At 50.1% G+C, this 21,349-nt stretch overlaps 1 protein-coding gene and 2 non-coding genes across 6 annotated transcripts; all 3 read right to left on the bottom strand.

The window, feature by feature from the left end:
- Nucleotides 1-87: 87 nt before the first annotated feature.
- AGBL5 (AGBL carboxypeptidase 5) lies at nucleotides 88-18,928 on the bottom strand. Of its 4 annotated transcripts, none has more exons than XM_070379256.1 (16): nucleotides 18,656-18,928; nucleotides 17,831-17,917; nucleotides 16,233-16,493; nucleotides 15,813-15,984; nucleotides 15,410-15,573; nucleotides 14,536-14,713; nucleotides 14,091-14,269; nucleotides 13,225-13,681; nucleotides 12,567-12,736; nucleotides 12,112-12,247; nucleotides 11,212-11,414; nucleotides 10,376-10,590; nucleotides 2,843-2,995; nucleotides 1,644-1,756; nucleotides 680-810; nucleotides 88-337 (listed from the first exon to the last, which is right to left on the bottom strand). In XM_070379256.1, exons 3-16 carry the CDS (start codon nucleotides 16,445-16,447, stop codon nucleotides 166-168), a joined length of 2,658 nt encoding a protein of 885 aa, XP_070235357.1. In that variant the 5' UTR covers nucleotides 16,448-16,493; nucleotides 17,831-17,917; nucleotides 18,656-18,928; the 3' UTR covers nucleotides 88-165. The 4 variants fall into 4 exon arrangements, 3 of the variants coding, with proteins under 3 accessions (XP_070235357.1, XP_014333699.1, XP_005895775.1); XM_014478213.2 differs by lacking the exons at nucleotides 17,831-17,917; nucleotides 18,656-18,928 and adding exons at nucleotides 17,297-17,413; nucleotides 17,590-17,686; XR_314879.2 differs by lacking the exons at nucleotides 17,831-17,917; nucleotides 18,656-18,928 and adding exons at nucleotides 1,294-1,340; nucleotides 17,590-17,729 and having other exon boundaries at nucleotides 199-337.
- On the bottom strand, nucleotides 18,101-18,173 carry TRNAA-AGC (transfer RNA alanine (anticodon AGC)). The gene has a single exon. It is a non-coding gene; the product is annotated as a tRNA-Ala (tRNA).
- On the bottom strand, nucleotides 18,524-18,612 carry TRNAY-GUA (transfer RNA tyrosine (anticodon GUA)). The gene is given in 2 exon segments: nucleotides 18,524-18,559; nucleotides 18,576-18,612. It is a non-coding gene; the product is annotated as a tRNA-Tyr (tRNA).
- Nucleotides 18,929-21,349: the final 2,421 nt, after the last annotated feature.

The following is a 21,349-nucleotide window of genomic DNA, read 5'->3' as shown; positions in this document are numbered from 1 at the left end:
CTTTGTCCTGTCTCAAGGTGATGCTTTGCAATGTCTCAGAACAGTGTGGTGGGTGTTCTAAGAAGTTACATAGAGTTGTCACGTGGAATCAGCAGCTGAAAAGGGGGACTAGCACATTTGTCACTGTGTTCCCCATTGTGCGGTCATATCCTGGGCTTGAAGGCATCAGACCCGGGGAGAAACAGTGAATGGAGGAGATTTAGGGACAAAACAAACCTCGGTTTGGCCCAAGGGCCCCCCACTATAACAAATCCGAGACTGGGAGTCAGACAGACTACAGGAAATAGGAGAAAAGGCGGGGGCGGAGCGGGGCCGTGGGGGCCCGGCCTGAGGCAGCCTGCAACAGAGAAAAGAGAGGAATCAGGGTTGCAAACTCAGCCCTTCTTCTGGTCTTTTAGCCAGGGGCCGGGACATGAGACAGACAAGATGGGGGAGGCTAGGTAGGTTGGGCACTGCACAGTGGTCTGATAGGGGTGCCTGAGGCCCTGACTGGAAGTTGTTCTCTTGTCTGCTGGAGTGAAGAATGAGAGCATGATGGAAAAAAAGTCAGCGACTGGATTCTTACTGGAGGTACATTTAGTCCTTAAGGGGTCAAAGGGAGAAGGGGAGGAAGAAAATGGTCCTGAATGGCAGAAATGGGAATAAGAGGTGGAATGAGGGGCTGGACACTGGTGCTCACCGTGGTGTGCAGCGGGGTCCCAGCTCCGGCTCACTGCTCTTCTTGGTCTGGGGGATAGGGGATGTGGGGCCCGGAGAGCCTCTCATCCCTCTGCGAGTCGGCGGTGAGCCCTGGGCCAACCTGGGCCTAGCCTGTGTGGACAGGGGGAGGCTAAGAGGCTGGATTCTTCCATGGACGTTCTTGCTTCTAAGTTTCCACATGCACGAGTGTAGTATATGGGTCAGCATGGGTACTAGGACCTTGAGTTCTTGGGCACTATGCCTAGCTGAGAGGGTCAGGCAGGATAATAGCTAAAAAACTCGGGTTCAGTCTATGATTATACAGTCCAAGCTTTACTTAACTAGGGGAGGCGAAAGGACCCAGCATTTAACCTTCATGGCTATACCACAGCCAAGATCTGGAAGAGTAGAAAAGCACGATGTGGAAAGATGTTGGAGTATTAGTAGGTCTACTTCAGAGCCTTCACTGCCTCAGCCCCTGCCAGAGCAGCTTAAGCTTCACCCATCCAGGCAGCTTCTGCCTATACCCAACTTCAGTCAGCCTAGTATGGGGATCTGGACTGAATCGGAGTGGGTGGCACAGCTGGTCCTAGGAGCAGCAACCAGATGTGTTACCTGGGGAATCCGGGACCCCTCCTGGCGGGAAGTCTCCTCGGGCAGGTCTGGGCAGAAAGAGAGGAGAAGCTAAGGGCAGGGGCAGGCAAAGCCAAAGCTAGCAGGCTGAGGTGAGGGTATGTCTGGCAGGGATGCTGGGATTGGAAGCAAGCAAGAGACCTGGCTGAAGGGGACAGGGGGCACTCGACAGACAGGCATTCAGGCATCAGAGCAGCTCTCTGCTGTGGTTGTGGGGCAAGGATGTAAAGCAGGGCTGGGCATCTTCCCTCCCGTTCCCCAGGTGAACAGCGCCTTGCTGGGCTCTGCCAAGTGTTGTTAGCCGGGGGCTGGGGAAGACCCCAGAATGTTACCTGCAGTCGGGTCCTAATACAGGGGATCCGAGGTCCAGCCCCCAGCAGACCTTTCCCAATCACCATGACGGCCTCTGTCTTGTCTCCTGAAGACAGGAATGAGCAGCTGCTCCCTAGGGAACAAAGGAAGCTGGGATCAGGACGGGGCCATGGAGAAGAGGTAACTTCCTTTCCATCCGGGTTTCTCAATACTGGCACTGTTGACATGTTGGACTGGATTATTCTTTGTTGTGGGGGGCTGCCTTGTATGTTTCAGGATGTTTAGCAGCCATCTCTGGCTTCGACCCAGCAGATGGCATTTCTTCTCCTCCCTCCTCATCACTGTAACAACCAAAAAATTCTCCAGACATTGGCAAATGTCCACTGTTGTGCAAAACTGTCCCTCGTTCAGAAGCACTGCATGCTCTCGTCTGGTCCAAGGGGTGGAATGGCAACTTGGGGCTTGACTCAGAACCCACTTAAGCTGAACTGCTTTGAATTTGTTAGTGTTACCCCAGTTGTGTGTGTAAGCATTTAAGGATCAAGCAGCACCAAGACCGGTGGATTCAGGGCTACCCACCGAAGAGAGTTAACAGGTTGGGAGTAGCAGGCTCTGAGGGAGGCAGAAGATGTCAGACTGGAGTCTTAGAAATCATTCCCATCCAGTCCGTTACATGGCTGGATCTAGAACTTAAAAGGAAAGCAGATGGTCTAGGCTCTCTATGTGAATGACACGATCCCATAATATGTGTGGTGATGATGGGTGAAAAGGTCTATGCTGTTTTCATTCTTCAATTTCGTCTAATGTTGCCCAGCTCCTGGAGTCGGGGAGTATGAATAAATAGCAGGTAGGAAAAGTCCTCAGGTTCAACTGTAAAAATAAGATTAAATGAGATGATGTGCTTAGAGCAGTACCTGCCACATAGTAAACGCTCAGTACGTGGTAACTTATTTTATTATACAAAGACATTCATAGAATTCCAGCTTCCTGTACAAGGACATGGATGTTAGTTTAGGGATTTAGGATAATCCAGGAGAATAACTGACGGCCCTGGTCTGGAGTGGCCTGCATAACATGAAGTCAAGAAGGAGGTGCAGGTCATATGGCAGCAGAGCTGGAGGGGTTTCTTCAAGCCTAGTCAGGACTCTGGCCTACACCCTGGGAGGTAGAGAAGGAAGGAGGTCGACCAACCCAGATTTCAGTGGCAGTGAGTACAGACCTGATATGCTGAGTGAGTTGGGCAGTAGGCAGGAGCCCATGTGTGAAGAGGCTAGGTTAGAACTAGCAGGAGTTGGGGATGGGGCCAGGCTGCTTGAAGTAGGGCGATGGGTCACTGGCTGCTGCCGCCGTCTCCTATCCTGGCTTCGGGGCTCTGAGTGGAAGGGACACAAGCAGATAAAAGGGCAAATAAGTGAGGTATTGTCATTCCACTGCCCCACTGGCTTTCCCTTGTCAGCAGATGCCTGTTTTCCAGCTTGTTATCACACCAGCATCCCTCTTCTGAAGTAAATCTAAGATGGGTAGAAAGACCTCATCACTTACTCCAGCTCTCCTTGTTCATCCAGCCCTCGTCCTGCTTTACCTCTGTAGCTAACTAGCCTACTCACACCAGTTCATTCTTAAGTTACTGAGCTTGGCTTTTTCTCCTCCCTCTAAATGCACCTCTTCAACTACTTGTCCTGTCCCTAAATGCCAGTATCCGTCACCATTTTATCCTCTTCTGCTCTATGTGGTCAAAACTCCTAAGTCTCCCTCTCGCCTTTTTTTCCTGAGCTGCAGTTCTGTCTACTGGTTGTTTCTACCTGGCAGTGTCTCATGACCCAGTGTCTCATGATCCCTTGCTTCCTTTCCTTCTCCCTATCTTGGTGAAAAATCTGCTAGAAACTTTTGTTTGATCTTTCGACTCCTTCACATTTAGATTTGTATTTAACCCAAAACTGGACAGTTCATCCACTGCCTTCTCTTGAATTCCCTCTTTATTCACCTTTGCCATTACCAGTGTCCAGATACAATCTTTATCTCTCATCCAGGCTTTTAAAAAAATATTCTCCACTGGCCTCCCTAGCTTGAGTCTATTCCCTTTTATAATCCATCCTTCACACAGGTGCCAGAAATTATTATTCTAAAATACAGACCTGATCAAAAATCATTTTGGCTCAGACAAGGGGGAGATATTGAAGGTCTTTTACAGGATAAAGTTCAAATGTTTGAACATGGCATTCAAAGCCCCACCTACTAAAGGTCCAGTTTACACACCCCCAGTAGGATGCTGACTTGATCCTCTGCTATAGCCTCTGTGGCTACTGGCTGTGCTGTTCCTCTGCAATGCCTGTTTCTTCTTCCAGTGAACTCTGGACATCTTACATGTCTCATCTCAAATGTCACCTCTATGAAAGCCTCCCTGACCATTAAGAGTAAAATTAACTGTTCTCTTTTCTTTAATTATTCTTTGTTCCCTCGGGTGAAGGAAACAGCAACCCACTCCAGTATTGCCTGGAAAATCCCATAGATGGAGGAGCTAGTAGGCTACAGTCCATGGGGTCGCAAAAAGTCGGACACGACTGAGTGACTTCACTTTCACTTTTCTTTCTTTCCCTTGGCGAGTAACTGTTTATGGTTTCTGTCTCCTTAACTAAATGTTAGTATATGTAAAGTACTTATAACAGTGCCTGGCACATAGTAAGCGCTCAATAAATGTTAGCTAATATTCTAATCGAAACTTTGAGTTTCTTGAGGGTAGGGACCTGGTCTTTTCCAACACTATGTTTCCAACACTATATCTCAGGGCCTGTAAAGTACTGCCTGGAAAAACAAAGACTTTAAACATTTTGTTTGCCTGGATAACAGACACCCACTGCAGACCATGAACTGACTCAACAATCCCTGTCTAAGGGCATATGGTTATACTCTTATGGGGCAGCTCTCTTGGTCCCTTCTTTGTGGCTAGAGCCTTACTGCTACAGATTCTGAAAGGTGGGATCCCAGTTGGGTAGATGGTGATGAGAAGGGGCAGGGAGGTGCTCAGGCATGGCAGGTCCCTCCTCATCATAGGGTAACAGCAGGTACCAAATGTTCTCAAACCAAATGAGCCATTAACTTCTATGGAGCTGAATTTGATGCTGATTACAGGATGCCAGCTGACTTCTAACGAAGCAACATGTGTTACATGTAAAAAGTCTCATGTAAAAAGTAAGTAGGTAACAGGAATTTTATCTTGTCTACGCTAGCAGTGACAAGGGTACTTCTGGAACATTCCCAAACCAAATTTTAAAAAACTGATACTTGTATGAAAAAGGACAAGAAGAAAGGGAGAGATCTCAGCAGGAAGCTACTCTAGCTTTGAGGAGGTTGCCAAGATGCTGGGTTCCAATTAGAGTATAAGACCACAGACAGGAGTCAAAACCACCAGACCTTAGGGAGCTAGAAAGAGTTGGCACAGCAATACCAACAAAACAACCGAAGTCAGGAACTCAAGGCCACAGTTAAATAACTTGAAACATTATCCACCACCAAAGACTCAGAGATGCTGCAGAGCCTAGACCTTGGTAATGGCTTCAGTTAAAACATGGACGTCAAGTGACAGTGCACTTGGGTCACTTCAGATAACGAACTTCATGACAGAGGGAGAAACAGCAGGAGATAGATGATCTGACACAGAAGGATGCTGGAACCGTGTTAGGGGATGAAGTTTCACCCTACCCCAAGAAAGGATAAAAGAGTGCAAGCGAGAGAGTGAAGGCCTCTGGGATGTTTGTAGGTTCCAGTAAGGAACCAAGTGACACTCAAGAAGATACAAAGCAAAATGAGCAAACAATATAAAAAATGCCAAGTGAAATGTAGGGATCAAGGGAAAGATATTAAGGATACATCCCTGGAATCCTGCTGCTAAAGAGAGTTTCAGGATAGGAGACAAGTTTGGTTTAGGAGAGAGGCCTGATCTGAAAAATGGGAGGCATTTAAAGGTAGCGCTTAAAAGCCTGTCTTAAGATGTGGCAGGGCCTGCTTGTAAATTTGGCAGTGTAAGCACACAGCCCAGCTTCTCGTGTTTTGACTTCTGGGCCCTGGTGTCATCCATGCTTATCCAGTCTCATTGTGACAAGAATTACAGGGAGGACCTCCAACTCTTCTTGGTTCTAAACTATAGAAACGGCAGCTTAAGGCTGAGCGCAAGTGGTGATGGGACCAGCTGTGCATCTGTGACTAGTTTCAAGAGGGTGCAGCATGGTCATCAGCCCCAAGGTTCCATCTGGGAGCAGCAGGTCAGTCCTGGGCAGAGGCCCGAGACGCAGAGCTAGACTGCATCTCACCACCGTGTGAGTCAGAATGGATATTCTGAGGGCTCACAATTCTGGAGCAGTTGTGTACCCTTTGCCTAGGTCCGGCATCATCCCCACTTTCCCCAGACATCTTTACAACTGTCCCTCCAAGTAGCACTCAGGTCTCACTGGATCCCTAGGACGATCACAGACCTGAATAATGCCCTTTGAGGGGTGGATAGGCAGGGAATCCTCCATTCACCTCCCAGCTTCTTGCCTTTTATTTGTTCAACAAATATTTGGAAATCATTTAATAAGTGCCAAGCGTGTTGCTAGGTGATAAGGGAATAAACAGATGTGTTAGGAAACATTTCCTGCCATCAGATAAGTTTTAGTCTGAGGGCATATGGCTATTTAACATGAAACTTTTGTTTTCATGGGAAAAGGTAAAAGTGGTGATGGAGCTGGAGGCCTGGAGGCTTCCTGTGTCCTTTGACTCAGTTCTCAAAGGAACCTCTACTCTTCATTGGCCTTGAGGTGCTCCACCAGAAGCTGCCAGCCAGCTGAGACAAGGCATCTCGGAGGCCAGGAAAGAGTTCTGGTAATCTCAGCTTTAAGTGCCAGAGCTGGGATGGATTAGAGTGGCCGTGGTAGGCTGATGGCTGAAGGCTCCCTGCTTTACTCTTAAGCCCCTGCCTGGTCTTTCACCAGTAGCCTGCTGTGTAGGCCGGAAGGGGAGTGCCTTGGGTGCAGTTTAGGGAGGTCCAGGTCTTTGCCTGATCCTGAGAGCAAGTGCCTTCTTCAGTCATGTGTCCTAGGCACCTCACTGGTGTCTCTCTCCACCCCCAGCCCCCCCAGCCTTGTTTTCATGAATGCATAGCCAACAGGAGGGGGAGCTCGTTTATTCTCCGCCCTCTACCCAGCAGGTCCTCTGAACTGCCTGCGTCTGCTTTCACACCACTAAACTACCCACTTTAGCAATGACATTAGCTATTCCCCAGTGATTCTGGCACTGTAGCCAGGGGGGTGCTGGGAGGCAAGGCCTACTCAGGCTCTTTCAGCCTTCTGTCCCCGCAACATTTCTATTCACCCCAAGTTGGCTACTTTTGGGCTTCTAAAATGTCATCCCCCAGCCTCTGAGGACAGGCCCAGCCAGAGTAGTTAGCTCCCTGAGGCCCTGCCTTAAGCTGCTGGCTGGGATACCTAAATCTTGTCTGAAGTTTTCTAGATAGCCCAACCTCATGTTCTGTTCTAGCCAATAAAGGACTGCCACTAACTAACCTACAGTTACATGGGATATTTTTTATGCATTAGTGGGAATTTTCTTAAAAATAAGTTCGTAAGTAAAAACAAAAACAAAAACCTTCAGCAATCCCAGTTTGGGGATTTGGAAGGTGTATTCACAGATGCTTTTTAGTTAGATCTCAGAGAGATGAGGATCATGATTTTCTTATCCTGGAAGACAAAAGATGCCTAGATGTGGTGAGGGCCCAGAGCCAGGTGTGTGGAACCAGGAGATGTCACAAAGCTACAGCACAGGACAAAATGAAGAAGTTTTCCCAAGGTGAGTTGAAGATGCCATGTCCAGTACCACAGTATGCATCAGAGGTCCCTATCCCAAGCCAAGACCAGTCTCCCATCCTAGAGTCTTATCAGGGACTTTGAGATGGAAGTGGCAAAAACTGGAGCACCAGCAAATGCTCAGGAGAACACAGGAGTCAAGATCTCTGGGTCTGCTCTTTCAGCTCCTTACAGTAGTCCTGTCTGGCGTTATGAGGAATCTTCCTGACCTCCTGAATTCAGAGATAGTTTCTTGTTCCTACAAATATTTATGCAAGTCCACAGGGTGTCCTGATTCTCAAACCAGCTCTCTTTCTGCTTCTAAGCTCATTTGCTGCTGCTGCTGCTAATTTACCTGGGGGAATATAGCTTCTCACTTGGTTTCACCTGCACCTGAATGTGGAGGACTCTTAGATACAACCCTGATGCCACCTCTCTGCATTTTGGCCCTTTTTCTGCCTGTGAAAGACACTCAATTGTGTCCGACTCTGCGACCCCATGGACTATATATAGCCCATGGAATTCTGCAGGCCAGAATACTGGAGTGGGTAGCCATTCCCTTCTCCAGGGATCTTCCAAACCCAGGTCTCCTGCATTGTGGGCAGATTCTTTACCAGCTGAGCCACTAGGGAAGCCTTTTTCTGCCTGTAGGACATCTCCATATAGCTAGCTCGTGACATCCAAGCATGTCTAAAATAGATAAACAGCACTCTTCAGACAATGTCTTAATGTCATGACATACTCCTTTAGCTTGTAACCATGAAGCTCTTAAGTCTTTCTCTTCCACCACCAGTGAATCCCTCCACTTGTTTCTATTAAATACCTTCACAGACCCTGGTACAGGCACTCGTCTCAGGTATAAACCACTGCAAGGACCCCTTCTCCCATCCCTGCCTGATTTCTATAGAGAGTTCACAGACAGCTCGCTTAAGCAGATCTTTTGTTCCCATCATGAGAGAGACAGTCACTGCCATAGGTCTTTGTTAACACATAATCTTTTGTTCTCAAGACATTTCAGCTTCTTCCTCCCACCTTTCTTCCTGATTCCATAGGGAAGGGTTTGCTCTTCGAATCAGCTAGTGTGCCTGCTTGTCGTCCTCTCTACACATAGCACTGGTCCTGGCTATCACTCTCATCTCTGGATGTTCTTATTAAACCATAAACCACACCCATTCCTCAAAACCACTTCTCAACTGATCATCCTTTGGGTGATTACTCTTGTGTTTATCCATAACAGTGGCTCCCCTCGTTCCTTGCTTACAGTGCGCTTTTCTGCTGTGTTTACAGCCCTGTGTCCCTTATGAAGTTTCGAGTCAGTCCACCAGAGCAGTTACTTTGTACTGACTGTGCCTATTTTCTATTAGTTATTTGGGGGAAGTAACAAAGAAGCAGAGTATGTTTCTCACTCAAGGAGCTAAATACAGCACTCTACATTGGGATGGGGGTGGGGTGGGTGGAGTAGGGAAGATGTTAATAAAATATTGACTAAAAACTGCCTAGAATCCTCCAGTGATGATCTAGAAAAGGCTCTTTACTGTTTGCCTTTTGTAGTCAGGGAAGAAGATTTAGGGTTCATATTCCTTCTATGAGTTAAGAACAAAAGAAATTAAAAGAAGAAAAAGTATCCAAATTTAAGATAGGAAACTCAAGTATGCCAGAATGCAAAAAGACATAAGTTTGAATAACTGCCACTTAATAGCTGTGCAACCTTGGACCAGTTAACCTTCAGCACCCTCAGCTTCCTCATTAGAAAAATGGAAATACCACCTATCTTCAGGGTCCTTGTAAGGATTAAATGAAATAAATACACGGTACTATTTTGTTCACTGTTTAACGCTATTTAAACATAAGGCATTATTACTGCTTTAATACTCAAACAGTGTACAAAAGTGTCCTTTCTCAATGAAGACAGACTCTGAGTGGGGCTTGGAACCTAAGCAGAGGTAACTATGGGGTCTGCCAGGGACAACATCTTATTGGTCAAAGCTGGTGAGGACCACTGCTCTCTCTCCTGTGGCTGCTCTAATCAGTGGTCATCTCCACAGCCACTGACGCCAGGGCATGTTTCTGCTCTGCACCAAAAGTTTTGTTGCAAGCTGAGCAGCTGTGAAGTGCTGACAAGGACAAGTGCAGCTTGAAGACGAGCAAAGCTCAGTTTCTAGTGTATAAACCTCTATACTCTGGCCAGACTGCTGTAGCCCAGAAGCCACATACAATGTTGATTTCTGATCTACTGCTTTTTCCAGGAATAGCAGTGTAACAGTCGCCCTACTCCAGTCCAGGTCACTCCCAAGGAACAGCTCTGAAGTCCCTTCCTCTTCTTTTTCCTTAAAGGCCCACCTGTTTCTGGTCAAGCAGGGTCTTATTGGCCAAACCTAGAGGCACAGTTGAGGGACTGTGGCCACCGCTGGAAGGGACTGGATTGTGAGCCTAGTACAGAAGCTGTCTGTAGTTCCATTTTCTTTGGAAAAGCTGGCATCCTTCCAACACTTTCTGGAAAGGCTCTGAAGCCAGGAACAAGTTCAGCCATAGAGATCCTGGGTAGGATTCACCATCTCTGCATGGTGCTGTGACTGATTGTGAGGAAACCTTATCCTTCCTGCTCCCAAGACAGACCAACACTGTCCTTGACGTGGAGGCTCCATGTCTCAGTGTGACCCTGCTCTAGCCAGTGATTCTTCCTTGGGCACTTCCTGCCTCCCAGCAGTTGCTGAAACCCAAGACCCCGGGCTCCCGTCTCTGCCACACAGTACCGTCTGGAGCTTGTGCCGCAGGGAACACCAAGGTCGCAGAAGAGGCTGCAGATTCTGCTACAAACTAATTTTATTGATTCACCCCTTGGTCCCAGGCCGAGTGTGCATCTTCAAGCTCTCACTTCCCCCAGCAATGCCCCAAACAACCGAACACCTGTTGCAGGGGCTCCCAGACTAGCTTACCTCTGACGGGGCCCAGCACCCGGTGGCTGACCTTTTGGGTGCTAGATCCCAGGCCTGGCAGCCCCGCAGGCCGGCTGCCATGAAAAGGAAAGCTGGGGGAGTTCTTCATCTGTGGAGAATTTTGTTGGCTGCTGCTGCTACCACCAGCACTTGTGCCAGTACTAAAACTTCGCGCACGGCTCAAGGTGTTTTCAGAGCAGGAAACAGGCAGTCCGCTGCAAGAAGCAGACACCAGTTAATCCTGGGTCAGGAGGTTGTCTTGCATCGTCCTCCCTGGTCTGATGCCCAGTACAGCGTCACCTCTGTGGTGAAAAGTCTCAGGGACTCATTCCGAGGTGGCAGGGAGGAATCTGTGTCCACAGATAAGGAACCTAATGTGGGGCATCTCAGGCTGCCTGGGGGCCCTTGTTCACACGTGCACACTCCTGCTGAGAATATACTAAGAGCCATGTGGGCTGGCCCTGGGCAGCTTTAACTCCCAGTGAGGTCCCCATTGTCACCCTGGTGCTGCCCTGGGCCCCTCAGACATTCACAACTACAGGAAGGTGAGACCCACCCCTGGGGACCCCCACCCTAGTTCTACTTGATTTTGTGCAGGGCTCTGGAGCAGGGAATCCCCTAAGCTGCTTTTCCAACATCTTGGAAGTATGTAGTGCTACATAAATGGGAAGAGGATCCCATTCTCCGAAAAATGCAGTAACCTTCCTAATCTGCATTCACCCTGGAAACATTCACCACATGGTTCTTTTGGTTGGGAATCACAAATTCCTTGGAGCTCTTTGCTCTAGAGCCCTGTTCCAGTGCCCCAGCCTCTCGCTCCCCGCTGCTTGTCTTACTTGTTACTTCTGGGTGGAGTTCGAGAGCCTCTCTTCTTGCTGATGCTCATGTTCACAGTGGTGCTCAGGCCTCGGCTGCTGCGCACGTGTTTCAGCATCCAGGCCCGGAGGTTTGTTAGGCTGCTATGCTCTGACAGCACGATTCGGGGCCACGGGTTGCACTCCGCCATGTCCAGAGCTGCAATGGCCATAGCTCGTCCCACCTGTGGGGAGTCCAATTTGGCTCAGTGTCTTGGTCTTCCAACCCAGGAAGCTGTTTCCATACATGGGTGCTGTGTTGGCTTGAGATGCACAGCCCACTGGAAGGGAAGGAGAGGCCGGCCTCACATTTGCTCAATGACTATGTCAACTGTGGTGCTCAGGCTATTTACTGCAAAGTGGATTTAGGGCGGTCCCCTAAATTGCTGCCCATCTGGGGCCCTCGTCATTATGAGCAGGGGCAGGTGGGCTTTCAGGATAGCCCCAGGCAGGAGTTCTACCAGCAGGAGAAGGCAATGGGATTTCTTCTGTAACCCACAGTTCTTTCTGTTCCTGTCATGTGCCCCAGGACACCGGGATCATCAGGACCTCTGTAGAGGGGGTGCTTTGAACTCATAAGGGAACTAATCCAATAGAAGGGGGAAGATAAACTCACAGGCAAAGAATGTGACTCAGCACAAAATCATAGGAGAGTCTCTATGGCAGGGCTGAGGATCAGAGTAGTGCCCATTCATCCCCTTGATACCTTTACAGTCAGAGGCCTGGTGCCTATTAACTGAGGAAAACCACGACCATGGTTGAGAGTTGAGACGGCGACAGTGGTGAGCCTTGCCTCAGAGGACCTGAGAGTCAGGTGGCAGAGGTGAAGGCCTTTCCAGACTTTGAGGTTTCCCTTTCCCCATTCATCCCCTGCATTCGTACCTGCTCAAACAGTTCCACAGTGTATCTGGAAGGGAAGGCCGGCGGGGGAGGGGGGCTGGCACGCCCGTTGTCATGGCAGGCGGCAGGGATGCTGTTTACTGAGCGTCCAGTGTTGTAGTTGCATTCAAGTGTGTAGCTAAGACATGGAGACCTTTATCAGACAGAATCTGGACAGAACCATGGGGGACAGACTAGGTGGTCTACGAGATAATCAGCTGGGGTAGAGTGTGCACAAGTAGAAAGGGCTGATCCCCAGCAACTAGCAACTGACTCTGGCACTTCACAGAAGAAAGGTCCCCCAAAAGGTAGTGTCCCAGACTAAAGACAACCACACAAACTGTGAATCTGTCCTTTGGGAAGACTTCATCCATCCCCTGCCCCTCACACACCCTACACTGGGTTATTGTTTTCTTTGGGCAGCTATTTCATCCACTGTATCTCAGTTTCCATCCAACCTGTGGATTATCCCTGAGGCTTTGTAGATTGCAACCCGGCCGCTTCCCTCTTTAGACTGGCCATCTCTGCGGTCTCGGGCATACATATTCTTCTCTGAGAAATTGCAGCCCTGGAAGTCAAAGTGGGCTGAGTTCAAGGAGATGAGCTTTGGATACAGCATATTTTCCACCTGTTTGGGTGAGGAAAAAGGCAACTCAGAAGGAGAGACAGAGAGAAAGAAAGGATGGGGCAAGGAAGAGATGCCTAGTGTGGGGTCATGTGCCTTCACACAGCACACAGACACCTTCAGAACCATCAGCAGTAGTCAGCATTGCTTACATCCTCACTGAATGTTTGACAATATTTCTAGGTGTTGGGAAGGTATGAGTCTACCTCTTTTTAAGCCCTTCTCTCCGAAAATATAAAATTCTCCTTCTCCCCTGGTGTTCCAAACTCTAGAAAAACTATGATGCTAGTAGCTTGACCTTTCAGAGGTCATGATGTAACACAATGAGGTGCTGCCCCTTCTTGGCCCCTGCAGCTCGTTCAGAATAAGCTGCCTCTTGCCAGCCCCAGGGCTTCCTGCCAGAAGGCCCTACTCCCTCCGCGCATGGCCTGAACTTCATCTCCTGACTTGCAAAACTCCCCACACTCACATGACATTCTGCAGATTCCCACCTGGGTGTTCTCGTCACTAAAGCTGTTTCCATACATGAAGCAGCCCCTTTTGGAAGCATGTCCGTGCAGGTCCACGTAGTAAGCAACACCGCTCTCTCTGGGGGGGATGGCATCGGGGGCCAGCTGCTCCACCTCAGCTGACTCCTGTGGTGTAATCCACACGCTGTTGGGCTTCTGCTCGGCTACCTCAGTCTGTGTCCACGCCTCAGGTTTATCCCCGCTGGATGAGCGCCCAAGGTGAGCTCTGTTTTGGAGACTGTCGGCTTTCTCAGGGTCAGAGAGGGGAGCATCAGGAGGGAGATGGGAACTGTGCTGGTGCTCAGAGGGACTCTGGGAGTTCAGCCGGGAATGCACGTGGTGGTAGAGAAGCACAGCTTTAGCCCCATAGATGGCTGGGTGCAGGACTGCATCAGGCTTCAGGTACTGGCGGTTCAGATTCACTCCACGCGAGTCTGTGCTGTAGGGAGACAAGGACCAAAGCAGGGGCTTGAGGGCTGGGCCAGCGAAGGAGACACGTGGCAGATGGAAAGGAAACTGACTTATGAAACGAGAGGCTGAAGCTGCAACAGGAAAGACAACTGACGCTGGCCCTCTCCCTGGTCAGCTGTTATCCTTCCTACAGAAATCTAAAAGACAGCTCCCTCTACCAGATGCACCTATGGATATGCTGGCTTTACTCCCCTAGAAAGTGCCACTGGATGGGATCGTATTTGTTCTCGGCTCACTGGATGATCACAGGGACTTGCCTGTGTTAGGGTGCAAGAGGACTGGGAACACAGACACTACATATGAGGCTAACAGCTGCCACTGAGATGCAGGTTATAACGGGACTGGGAACAATCCACGTGGCTGGGCACGCCTCTTACCGGTAGTGACCCCGGACAACCCCATCAGGGTTCAACATGGGAATCAGCTTAAAGACAAACAGGCGACGTAGGGTTTGGGCCCGGGGATCATCAGGTCGAAGAATGAAGTCCAGAAAACCGTTGAAGACAAAGCTAGATGGAGTCTCCCCGGGATGTACCCTACTGCTTAAGAAGAATATCTGAGGTGAAGAGGAGAGCAGTTATTAGGTCATTTGCTCTATATTCCAGGGTAACCACGTGGGGATGGTGGTGGGACGAGGTGGAAACAGCCATTGGATTTCCAGCTGGTTGAGTATGCAAACTGGAATAGGAGCTGTCACACCTGCCTCAGAACGTAGGCTGAGGTCGTGTCCACGGGGCCGAGGGATAATACGGCCTCAACCTACCAGTGGTGCCTGGGGCTGGGCCAAGGCCAGGGTACTACCTTTATGCTATTTCTACTCACTCTCTTGCCTGTGAAACGGAATGGTCGGGGGGTGCTGGCATCAGGAAATAGCTGCTCTAGACGGGGCTCTCGATCTTCTCGAAGCCCATGGCAGGAACTGATCGTCAGTAGATCTACACGAAGTCCATCCAGAGAATAGCAGAGGGTCTCCCGGTGGTAATAGATGGTATCCAGGGGGCTGTAGGTGTGAAAGTTATTAAGCCAGAAGTCCCCGAAGTCCTACCAACCAGTGGACATGGTCACCAGCCCAGGATTTGTAGGATCTGGTCCTTCACCCTAACCTTTGGGGCCTTCTAGTCCCTCACAGTGTTAAATGAGCCTGAGGATTTGGGTTGGGTCTACATTGTCAGTGGAGAAGAAAATGGCAACCCACTCCAGTATTCTTGCCTGGAGGATCCCAGGGACAGGGCAGCCTGGTGGGCTGCCGTCTATGGGGTTGCACAGTCAGATACGACTGAAGAAACTTAGCAGCAGCTACATTGTCAGAATGCAGGGAATACGACAGGATGAAGTTAAAGTTTTATTCCCCAGTTTATGGTGCCCTAAGGTAGACTACTTTGCATAGACACAGAGAGGTGGCCTCTCTTGGGGCAGGAAAAAACAAATGTGTGCTGCGCAGTGGCAGTGCTGGCTAAATTCTGGGTGACTGATGGGACCTGGGATATTAAGAGACTTGAAGTAGGCAGGTGATGAGTGGATGGTGGGATGTCAAGGTCACACAGAAACATCTGTCAGGGGTACCTGAAGTCCCACATGCTGTACAGAGGAAAGAACAGATGAGGTTTGGGGTCAGGGTTCTGAGGGCAAACTCCAGGAGTAGCAGAGGTGCTCTGCGGTCCAGGACTACGTGACAGGAAAAGAATGGGGTTGGCACCTGCTGTGGGTAGGGCTGTTCTCCAGAAAGCGCTGGTCTAGCTGGCTTAGCAAATCCTGGCAGTCACTGTAGGAGAATGGGTAGCAGAAGGCGAAGAAGGTGGTAGCCCCACGGCCTTCCACAAAACGATGAATGAAGGATAACACAAACTGCGTCTCTGTCATCTGAGGAGCAGAGGAGGAAGAGGGAGGGGCAACACGCCATTGGTGTCAGAACTAAGAACCTACTGGGTCGACCATCAGGAGCTGACCTCACACCCCCATCACTTTTACCAACACCCCTCCCTCTGCGACACCCCATGACAACCAGCTCCTTCTGGGCTTCCCGAGGCAGGGGCTTATCATGGACTCCAGCTGGCACCAGAGGGACCCAAGTCTGTCCTTCCTCCTCATGGAAAATTTACCTCAAAGGTGGGCCGGTCTCGAATTCGTTCCCAGCGTGGCCGAGTGGGCAGTGTACGCACAAAGGGAGCCATGCCCTGGGAATACAGCTTGCTTTGCTTGTTCATGTTCATGATATTGATCTTGATGAGTTTCCCTGGAGTTCCTCCTCGGACGCTGAAGTAGAACCATGACCTAAGGGCCAGAGTAGGAGAGACACATCATTCTACACAGGAGGGTTGGAGAGGGGCTATGTGGGGGGGTTGGGGGTGGAGAGGGGGACTGGAGCAAGCCAAACTGGGAAAGGGCTACTGGGTAGAGAATGAGGAGGGGGATGGGGTGGGAGAGGAGGGGTGGTGTGCTGGCATGAACTCTCAAAAGGCTAACAGAAGACGCAGGACCCCCTCTCTTCCTTCTTCCACCCTCCATTACTTTCTTCTTACCTGTTCCCATTCTCAAATTCTGTTTCAGCACAGTCTGGTCGGGTCCACACATTGAATTCATAGTCAGGGGAAGAGGCAATGCTGCTGGTGGAGGCTGATGCCCCACCCGCTACTCCTTCCCCATCATTAGACACAGATTCTACCTTCTCCACATGGGCTAGGTTCCCTGAATCAAAGCGAGAACTGAACAGCAATCCCCCACAGCGCAGCTCCATGGTGGGGCTGGGAAAGCATCCTCCTGCACCACTCAGGCCCTGAGAGCTGGGAAAAACGTGGGGTAGGGAGGAGAGGGAAGAAAAATGAAAACGTGTTCTTTGGGTATCGCTGGGTAAATGAGAGCTCCTCTAAGGGAGTACCATAAGAAGAGGCTCTCTTCCCCTTTAAAAAAGGTACATGTGGACCTCCAGCAAAGGCCAAGAATAAGCAATATTCTGTCCCCACACTAAGGGTTATAACTGACTTCAAAGGACCCTATTTTACCACAGTGTGGCTATTCCAAAATGAAATACTCAATGACTTAAGTATGTCGAGAAACACTATAGACTCTAAGCTTCTTTGCAGCCCAAAGATGAGAGAAAATAGGTCCAACTGCCCAAATCTAGCCATGATACACCAACTACAACATAACGCCAGCTTGAAAGATGGGTCATTCTGGACCTCCAGTTCCTAGACTGGCTCCCTGCTCTGGAGAAGAGCAGAAGGGAGAGAACCAAGGTTCTAACTTGAGATAGACAGCTCTCTCTCTCCACTCCTCTGCTTTCACAAGTACTGACCCGGCATTTTTCTGCTGCTTCCTGAGCCCTGGAAGGGCTGGTTCTTTTTTTTATTACCCCATGCCTATTAATTATGAAAGAAAACTAGACATGTGGCCTTTGCCAAGCCAAAGTTAACTGGGCAGAAGCTACCTGCTCACATGGAGACTGCAGCTTAATCCCCCTAAGGGTACGAGTCTATTCCACACCGCCCCTCTAAGCACCGAGGCCCCTGAAAAAGATACCCTAGTAGCTGTGGGTCAGTAATGGGTATTCTGAGTATCTCTAGACAAGTGGCCCATAGAGACCTACTTGGGGACGGGGGATGGCTTCTCGACCCACGACTCCGAAGGACCCTCACACCAGGACCGAGCTTGCCCCAGCTTGTTGGCTTGGGATGGGTAGGGGCGGACTCACACTCGAGGGAGGCTAACAAGGAAGGGCGTAGGGGTCATAAGTGAGGCCACAGGAGTGGGGGCGGGGCGGGACCAGCCTGGGCGAGGGGCGGGGTGGCCCAGCCGGGTGGGCTTTCAGAGGGGCTGCGGGCCGCTGAGCGCTGAGAAGGGGGCGGGGCCGGGGCCCGCACTCCACGCAGAGCCCCTCACCTCTCTCCGGGCCGGTGATCCCGCTCCCTCTCCCGCTAGCAAGGCGCCACCTGGGCCCCGGCACCCGGGCCCTCCACCCAGGACCCAAACAAAACCCGAGCGCCGCGGTGCCGGGACCCCGCTCTGCCAGGAAACAAGAAGTCTCACGCCTATTGGCCGCGGGCACAGCTGGCTACCCGCCCAGTAAGGCACGCTGCCATTGGTCAGTACACCGGGGTTCCCTCGCACGTTTAGCGGGTACCTGAGCCGGTGCTGTTTGCGGGCTCGACCTGCAGGCGCGGCTGGAGGATTCCACCCGTGTCTTCTCGGAAGACGGTTAACGGCCTTGCTACCGGGAGGAGAAAAAGGCAGTGATCAAAAAGGAACCTGAAAAAGACTCACCTGCAAAATAAAAGGACCCCGTGTGAAGCTGATCATTGCCTACCGTACTCCTTTGTGTATTACAAAACACCCACAAGGTTCAGCCACTCGCGGTTGGGGAAGTCTTCCAACGCATGGGGCAAAAACCGAGTGGAGGATGCGGGCATCGATCCCGCTACCTCTCGCATGCTAAGCGAGCGCTCTACCATTTGAGCTAATCCCCCAGCTGCTTTTGGCTGCTTTCCTTTTGCCTTACAGGTTGTTCTGCGGTGTCCGCTGACCAGTGGACCCGCCGTGGTTGGGGAAATTCATTTGGCTTAGCACTGAGTGCAGTGGGACCGCGGACCGGATTTTTTAAAAGCAGGCATATAATAATTATACATAAGCAATAATAAACCTTATTTAAAAGCACAGATTAGCACTCCTTTGCATGTAACCCACAAGATAGCATAACCGTACCTCGAGTGTTTACCGCACACATCTTTCAAGGAACACCAACAGTGCGCAAACTCAGTGGGTTTCTAGGTAAGCTTTTCTCTTGCGAGGAAGAGAAGGTTAAAAAGATCGTACGAAGTCCTTCGAGCCGGAATCGAACCAGCGACCTAAGGATTGCCACAGCTCACTCACTACAGTCCTCCGCTCTACCAACTGAGCTATCGAAGGCCCCGCTGTTAGTGGCGCCTGCTGCTGTCCCTCTAATACTTACCAAGGCCACACTCCAGGGTCTCAAAAGCTTTGAGGAGGCCTAGCGCCCACCTTCTAAAGAAGCTCCTCCAGGCTGCACAGAACAGAGGAACCCGGAAGCAGAAATGCGAGCAAAGGACGCTGCCAAAAGACCTGCTTTCCAACCTGGACCAAGGCAACACGGACCACACAGGTCCCTTCCGTTTCCGTGCTTTTTACAAAACGATAGCCCCCGACACTCCACCCGCGGTGGCTTCTACAGGACTGCGGACGCTTAGAGACCCGGCCCACGACCCTGACTTCTGATTTCTCCAGCCTGGCCAGCATGCCCACTTGCTCTACTCTCGCCAGGCGCCTGCGGGGTTTGCAATTCCGAAGGCTTACGTTCGCTATTTCCGCTCCTCGTTTCCCTCCGCTGTCTCCGCGGGCGCCAATATAGTCCTACTTTCCTCCTGATAGGAAGGACATTCATTCAGTCAATTAACCCATGTTTGTCGGGATCCAGTCTATGAGCAAGAAAGATACAAACCACGGAGCTGCTGGAGGCGAGCGGGGCGGCCCAGGGGCGGACGGCGCGAGACGCCGTGGGCTTAGCGACGCCGGACGCGGCCCGGAGCCCGGGGGGCAGTCGGGCCGCTTGCCTCCCCTAGACCCCCGCCCCTGCCCTCCTCACACCTGCGTCTCCTTCCAGGGGCCTGGCTTGCCAGCCCACAATCCTTTGCCCACCAGAAGCTCCCGGGGTTTTAAAACAAAGAAACGCACCTAGAACCCATTTCGTGTGTGCTGCTCGGCTTTCTGTATGCCGGGGTGGGTGTGCGGGGAGACCCGATCTCCACTGCCTGCTCTGCGACCACCGCCTGAGCTACCCCAGCTCACAGTCGCCCCAGGCGAATGTAGGTCAGACGACGGTTTCAAGCCCCTGGCGACTCCGACATTTTGTGGGGTCCCTCAGCTCAGTTCAGTTGAGTCGCTCAGTAGTGACCGACTCTTTGCGACCCCATGAACCGCAGCACGCCAGGCTTCCCTGTCCATCAATTCAACTCCCGGAGTCCACCCAAACCCACGTCCATTGAGTCGGTGATGCCGTCCAACCATCTCATCCTCTGTCGTCCCCTTCTCCTCCTGCCCTCAAACTTTACCAGTATCAGTGTCTTTTCTAATTAGTCAGCTCTTCGCATCAGATGGCCAAAGGATTGGGGTTTCAGCTTCAATATCAGTCCTTCCAATGAACACCCAGGACTGATCTCCTTTAGGATGGACTGGTTGGATCTCCTTGCAGTCCAAGGAACTCTCAAGAGTCTTCTCCAACACCACAGTTCAAAAGCACCAATTCTTTGGCGCTCAGCTTTCTTTATAGTCCAATTCTCACATCCATACATGACCACTGGAAAAACCATAGCCTTGACTAATCGGACCTTTGTTGGCAAAGTAATGTCTCTGCTTTTTAATACGCTGTCTAGGTTGGTCATAAATTTCCTTCAAAGGAGTAAGCATCTTTTAATTTCATGGCTGCAATCATCATCTGCAGTGATTTTGGAGCCCAGAAAAATAAAGTCAGCCACTGTTTCCACTGTTTGCCCATCTATTTGCCATGAAATGATGCGACTGGATGCCATGATCTTAGTTTTCTGAATGTTGAGCTTTAGGCCAACTTTTTCACTCTCCTCTTTCACTTTCATCAAGAGGCTTTTTAGTTCCTCTTCACTTTCTGCCATAAGGGTGGTGTCATCTGCATATCTGAGGTTATTGATATTTCTCCCGGCAATCTTGATTCCAGCTTGTGCTTTATCCAGCCCAGCATTTCTCATGATGTACTCTGCATAGAAGTTAAATAAGCAGGGTGACAATATACAGCCTTGACGTACTCCTTTTCCTATTTGGAACCAGTCTGTTGTTCCATGTCCAGTTCTAACTGTTGCTTTCTGACCTGCATACAGGTTTCTCAAGAGGCAGATCAGGTGGTCTGGTATTCCCATCTCTTTCAGAATTTTCCAGTTTGTTGTGATCCACACAGTCAAAGGCTTTGGCATAGTCAATAGAGCAGAAATAGATGTTTTTCTGGAATTCTCTTGCCTTTTCCATGATCCAGCAAATGTTGGCAGTTTGATCTCTGGTTCCTGTGCCTTTTCTAAAACCAGCTTGAACATCAGGAAGTTCACGGTTCACATATTGCTGAAGCCTGGCTTGGAGAATTTTGAGCATTACTTTACCAGCATGTGAGATGAGTGCAATTGTGCGGTAGTTTGAACATTCTTTGGCATTGCCTTTCTTTGGGATTGGAATGAAAACTGACCTTTTCCAGTCCTGTGGCCACTGCTGAGTTTTCCAAATTTGCTGGCATGTTGAGTGCAGCACTTTCACAGCATCATCTTTCAGGATTTGAAATAGCTCCACTGGAATTCCATCACCTCCACTAGCTTTGTTCATAGTGATGCTTTCTAAGGCCCACTTGACTTCACATTCCAGGATGTCTGGCTCTAGGTGAGTAATCACACCATTGTGATTATCTGGGTCATGAAGATCTTTTTTGTACAGTTCTTCTGTGTATTCTTGCCACCTGTTCTTAATATCTTCTGCTTCTGTTAGGTCCATACCATTTTTGTCCTTTATTGAGCCCATCTTTGCATAAAATGTTCCCTTGATATCTCTAATTTTCTTGAAGAGATCTATAGTCTTTCCCATTCTGTTGTTTTCCTCTATTTCTTTGCATTGATCG

This window comes from Bos mutus, chromosome 11 (assembly GCF_027580195.1).
Source record: "Bos mutus isolate GX-2022 chromosome 11, NWIPB_WYAK_1.1, whole genome shotgun sequence".
Classification (NCBI taxonomy): domain Eukaryota; kingdom Metazoa; phylum Chordata; class Mammalia; order Artiodactyla; family Bovidae; genus Bos; species Bos mutus.
Note: the sequence above shows the minus strand (reverse complement) of the source record. Positions and strands in the feature narration are given on the sequence as shown.